General features: G+C 67.6%; 1 protein-coding gene across 1 annotated transcript; it reads right to left on the bottom strand.

Annotated features, from left to right (window-relative positions):
* Positions 1-1,508: 1,508 nt before the first annotated feature.
* On the bottom strand, positions 1,509-4,991 carry MNEG_7606 (hypothetical protein; the record flags this gene model as incomplete). Its single annotated transcript, XM_014043917.1, has 8 exons — positions 1,509-1,613; positions 2,117-2,229; positions 2,488-2,564; positions 2,901-3,017; positions 3,320-3,454; positions 3,891-4,027; positions 4,220-4,242; positions 4,877-4,991. The coding sequence occupies 8 exons, from the start codon at positions 4,989-4,991 to the stop codon at positions 1,509-1,511; spliced, it is 822 nt and encodes a 273-aa protein (XP_013899371.1).
* Positions 4,992-5,404: the final 413 nt, after the last annotated feature.

Here is a 5,404-nt window from a genome sequence, read left to right as displayed (position 1 = left end):
GCCCACGCCCTTGCTCGCCGCTCCTCGGCGCCCTCTCCGCCGCCGCGCGCCCGTGGAGCGGCGACGAGATGGGCGCCGGCCTGGGGATGATGAGCACGCAGGCGTCCATCGAGCAGGCCGCCGGGCCCGCCGGGCCCTTTGCCACCCAGGCCGCCGTGCTAGACGCCGCCGACCGCACCCAGATGGCGTCTTATGGTTGGTACGGCTACAACTCAAACTGGCGCCGCTGAGCCAGGGACGCACCAGCCTGCGAGCGGGCGACCCCATCCTGTACATGCTTTTTTTCTCTGCGTGTGCCGCGCCGAACCGCCCTCGCGCTGCGCCACGCAGCATGCGCTAGCAGATAGCCTGCTGACTTCTTTCCATTTTATAGCATGCTGCAAGCTTTTCACGGCGGCACTGCGCTTGTCATGACATCCCGTTCTGCTGAATCCGCCACGCCACTGCGCGCGACGGCTGCCGCGCTCTGCCACGAAACCAGAACCGTCGCCGGCATCCCAAACATGGCATTTTGCTTCTGCCAACGGGCGCTCGCTTGTCTATGCCTGCGCCCGATTCATTGGGTAACACGCACACTTGCATATTCCTCCACGCAAGCACCCCTGAAAGGGCCAGGACCTTGGCAAGGGGTCCAGCGCTCTGGGTCTCTGTGCAGTTCGCAGCAACCGACCGGGCTGTTACAGCGACAGCGGCGGTTCCGAGGAACTGGGCAATGAATGAAACAACGGAAGTTGCAGTTGACCGGTCCGTTGACCTTGCCCCACAGAAGAGCCACGCCTGGGGCTGGCTAGACGGGGCGCACATCCGCCCTTTTTGGTCCCCGGCAAGTATGGCGGGCCGCACAGGGGGCGTCCATTGAGGGCGTTTTGGTTGTCAATCTTGCTGAGTCAGCAGCAGCGCGCAGGCAGGCAGGCCGAGGCCCTGCCCTTATGATTTCCAAGACGGGCCGCGTGTCCACACAACAAAGGGCATGGTGCCACACATGAGATAAAACAACAACCAAGGTACGCAACCGTCCAAGACCACCAATGTGGGGTTTTGATCGTGGGCATGAGCCCGCCGCATCGAGCCGCCTCAGCAGGGCGTGGGCTCTGTGGCGCGCACGATTCCGCGCATGTGCAAGGCACGAGCGCGCGCCGCCCAAGTGGCAGCGTCCGTGATGAGTCGTGCCGATCGCACGGCGGTGCATGGCACCCCCGGTGTGGCCTGCATACATGCATGTGCGTGGATACTACAGAAGCAGGGTAGGAGTGAGGGCACGACGGCCGCGGCACGTGCGCCGCGGCCGCGGCCATCCGGGCCCCCGCGCGGCGGCGGCGCAACGCTGGGGTCACCCAACTTGCTCATGCTGCCTCAATGAACCAACAGGCTGCGAAGCCAACGGTGGTGCTTGCCGCTGCCTAGAGCTAGGGGGGGGGGGTAGCCCAGCCGCCTGTGCGGTCCCCGCCACCTCCATCCCCTGGAGGAAGTTGCCGCCGAGCCTGGCGCCTGCGCGTGCGCGCGCCGCCCTAGCTTATGGCGCAGGCGCAGGTCGTGGCCTGCGGCATGTTGGCGGGAAGCTCCGAGTCGAGCAGCTTCACCATCTTGCGGTCCTTGAGCATCGCTGCCAGGGCCTGGTGGTGGTGGTGTGTGTTTGTGTGTGTGTGTGTGTGTGTGTGTGTGTGTTTGGGGTGGGAGAGGGGGTCAGGCACCGAAAGGCTTCGCCTGTGAGGGCTAGGAACGTATGGTGGTGTGTAAACGCGTGCGGGGAAGGGGGGGCTTCATGGAGGCCGCGTGACGGGGAGGCCTGGCGCTCGGGGGGCACGGCATCTGGGCGGCTCGCGCCGGCGGGGCGCACTCTGCTGGGACCCTCGCTTTTTGGCGCGCACGCACGATCGGCGCGGCGCCCCACACACGCGGCGCGTGTGCGCGTGCACATGTGCATGCCCAGCCACGCCAGCGGGGCACAGGACGAGTAGGCATGGCCACCAGGCCCCCTGCCTGCACCCGTGCCCGCGAGCCTGCACACCCCAGCCGACGCCTGACCTGACACACCCCGTAATCGATTTGAAAGCCGAGGTTTCAGGCCCCACCAACGGCATTGTGTGATCCCAAAAGCCCAGGCCTCAGCCCGCACCTGCGACACCGCCTCCATGCTGGGCCGCTCCCCGGGGTCAGCTGCCCAGCAGCTGTCCACCAGCTTAGTCACGTCCTCTGGCCAGTGCGACGGCAGCTGCGGCCGGTAGCCATCTGCGCAGCGTGCAGGGTGTGGGGAGCTCGGGGCCATGCTGCTTTGTGGAGGGGCGTTTTGTGGTCAGGGCGAAGCCTGTGCCGTCCACAGGAAAGCAAGATTTTGGGCTGGGAAGAGCAAGCGCAGGCGCGGCAGGGGCAGAGCTCTTGGCGGCTGGGCAGCAGGGCGGCGCCCGACGACGGTGGAGCGCGCCGCGCGGGCCCGCGTCACGCTGCTACACGCAAGGGGCGGCAGCGGCGAGAGTCAAGGGGTCGCACCCGCGACGCGCTCGGCGTAGGCCAGCAGCTGCAGAGACTCGTCGCCGTGCTTTTTCACGTTGATGCGGCCGCCGCGGCTGCGCAGAAATACGAGCGACGCGGTGCGGGCGGCGGCAAGGGCGGGCGCGCAGGGGTGGTTGTGCTGGCGGCGGCGATGTTGATTAGCGCAAGAGACCGTGGTTTAGGGCCTCCTTGGACGAGGCAGGGCAGGGGGCCTGTACCGCCCAGCAGCACGGCAAGCAGGATCAGGGTCAGGGCTGTGGCGGCGCCACATGCACGTGCGGCGACGCGCGTCCTAGCCACGTTGATGGCAGCGACAGCAGCAACAGCAACAGCAGCAGCAGCAGCAGCAGCAGCAGCAGCAGCAGCAGCGGCAGCGGCAGCGGCAGCAGCGGCCCATTCTCGGCACTCACACGCTGCGCTCGTAGGCCTGTGCCTGCTCGCTGTCGTCGTTCCACGTGACCAGCCGCCGCGACAGCATTTCGTAGAGCAGCACACCAAACGCAAAGACGTCCGCCTTAGGGGTCAGCCTGGGTGGGTGGGGGGTGAGAGGGCAGAACGGTTTTAGCGCGCGCGTGTGCGTGCGTGTGTGCGTGCATTTGTGTGTGTGTGTGTGGGTGTGGTGGGGCGGGTGTGTTGGGGAGAGGGGGAGCAGGAGTACATGCATCCGGCACAGCTGATGTGCGGGCTCGTGACGATGCGTCTCAGGTTACAGTCAGCCGCTGACGCTCGCCGGCGCCGCCCCTCCAGCCACACACGCGCCGAAGGATGGTGGCGCCGCCGCACGGGCGCACATCAACCCCCCCACGAGCGAGCGCGCGGCCGCCCTCACTCGCGCTTGCGCAGCAGCTCTGGGCTGGCGTAGAGCAGGCCCCAGTCGCGGTTGGAGGTGACGCCTGTGGCGCGCGCCACCTGGAAATGCACCGCCTTGCCGCCAGACAGGACGCGGCTGCCGTCGGGCTGGATGCTGTCGGCGTGGCAGGGAAACGGTGCAGGGCAAACAAAGGTGTGTGTGTTCATTTGTGTGTGTGTGTATGTGTGCGTGTGTGTGTGTGTGTGTTTGTTTACAATGTAGATGTGCGCGGTGGATTGAGTGCCCGCTCTGCTCTGCACAACGGGTGTGTCCCAGGCCAGGCACCCGATGGCATTCTGGTCAACGTATCAGAGTGAGTACAGCGTGCAAACTGTACGCACACCACATGCACACTGCATGCACACCACATGCACACCACATGCACACCACATGCACACCACATGCACACCACATGCACACCACATGCACACCGCATGCACACCACATGCACACCGCATGCACACCACATGCACACCACATGCTCATGGGTGCTGTCTGCACACGACGCGAGCATGCCAGGCTATCTGATGAGACGATCTCCAGGCCGCACCTGGAGGAGCCCCGCAGGATCGACCGCGTCCGGCCGCCCTGCTCCTCCAGCACCCCGCTGCCGCCGGGCGGCAAGCCCTGGCCGCCGCCGCCGCTGCCGCCGCCCGCCGCCGCAGCTGCGGCGCCTCCGCCGCTCGCCTGCGTGCGAGGGGCGTTGGAATGGCGAATGGCGAAGACAGCCCTAAATGCTGGGGTGCCAAATCGCGTTTGGCCCCCAAACAGTGTGGGGCTTTCCTCCAAACTTTGGCAGTTGCAGTGACGAAGACGCCCATCTAATAGATAATCCCAGTCGCCCGCGATAGACTGCAGGCCCCATATGCAACCACGCACCGCGCCCGGCGCGGCGCCGCCGCCTGAGGCCACAGGGGCGCATGACTGGCGGGACGAGCCCGGCTGGATGGTGTAGGACGGCCTGCAGCGGAGCGATGGGGCAAAAAAGCGGTCGGCGGGAGCGCCTTGCCGCGCGCCGCGCAGGCCCCGCACCACAGCACGCGCACGCCTCGCGGCGGGCGCTCGGCACGCGCGAGGCGCTGGGTGCGGCCTGAGGGGACCGGCCTGCGCTTGCGCGGCAGCCGCCCGCCCCGCAAGCCGCGTGGCGCCGAGCGCGCACCCTGCTGACTCATCCACCAGCATCCTAACTTCAAAAGCATGAAAATGGCACCCACGTGCTTGCTAGAGAGGGTGCTGCCTTGAGGTCTGCGAAAATGGAGCGCTCCAAAGACAGCCCAGAGCCGCCAGCCCCCGCCAACGCGGCCGCGGCGACAGCTGCGGCGGGGCAGGGGGCCATCCGGTCGTGCGTGGGTGTGGGCGGGGGCCGAGCGCGGCGGGTCAGGTAGGGTGAAAGCACCGGGCCCGCTGCACGCGCTTTGGGGCAAGGCACAAGTGGCTCGTGCAGGCGGGGCGTCAGCACGGTGCCCGGGGCAGCCGGACGAGGGCGCGTGGGTGTGCTGGCGTAAATTGTGTGCCCGCAGGCACGCCAAGCCGCACCTGTCCCGTTGGCCGGGGCCGAGCCGTTGCCAGTCAGCAAGTGCTGCTGCCGCTGCTGTTTCTCTTGCTGCTGCTGCTCCTGCTGCTGCTCCTCTGCCTCACGCTGCAAGAGCATCTGGAAAGGCGTCGACGGCAGCGACTGCTGCGAAGCTATCGACTGCCCCTCCTCCTGCTGCTCTTGCAGCGCCGGCAGCGCCGAACCGGGCCGCTGCTGGGCTGGAGACGCCCCGGCCTGCTGCTGCTGCTGCTGCAGCTGCTGCTGCTGCTGCTGCTGCTCGTCGCCCGCCGCCTGTTGCTGCTCCTGCTGCTGCTGCTCTTGCTGCTGCTGATCCCGCTCTTCCCGCTGCGGTGAGCTGGCAGCCACCTCTGCTGCTGCTGGTCGACCTGTGTCCCCCACCTCAACCTGCACGCCCCCGCCCACGCCACCCCGCTGCCCCTGCGCCTGCTGCTTCTGCTGCCCCTGCTCCGCCGCCTGCTGCCCCTCGCTCCGCCGCCGCCGCCGCCGCTGCCCGCCCGCCTCTGCCTGCG

Source organism: Monoraphidium neglectum (assembly GCF_000611645.1).
Source record: "Monoraphidium neglectum strain SAG 48.87 unplaced genomic scaffold scaffold01362, whole genome shotgun sequence".
Taxonomy (NCBI): domain Eukaryota; kingdom Viridiplantae; phylum Chlorophyta; class Chlorophyceae; order Sphaeropleales; family Selenastraceae; genus Monoraphidium; species Monoraphidium neglectum.
Note: the sequence above shows the minus strand (reverse complement) of the source record. Positions and strands in the feature narration are given on the sequence as shown.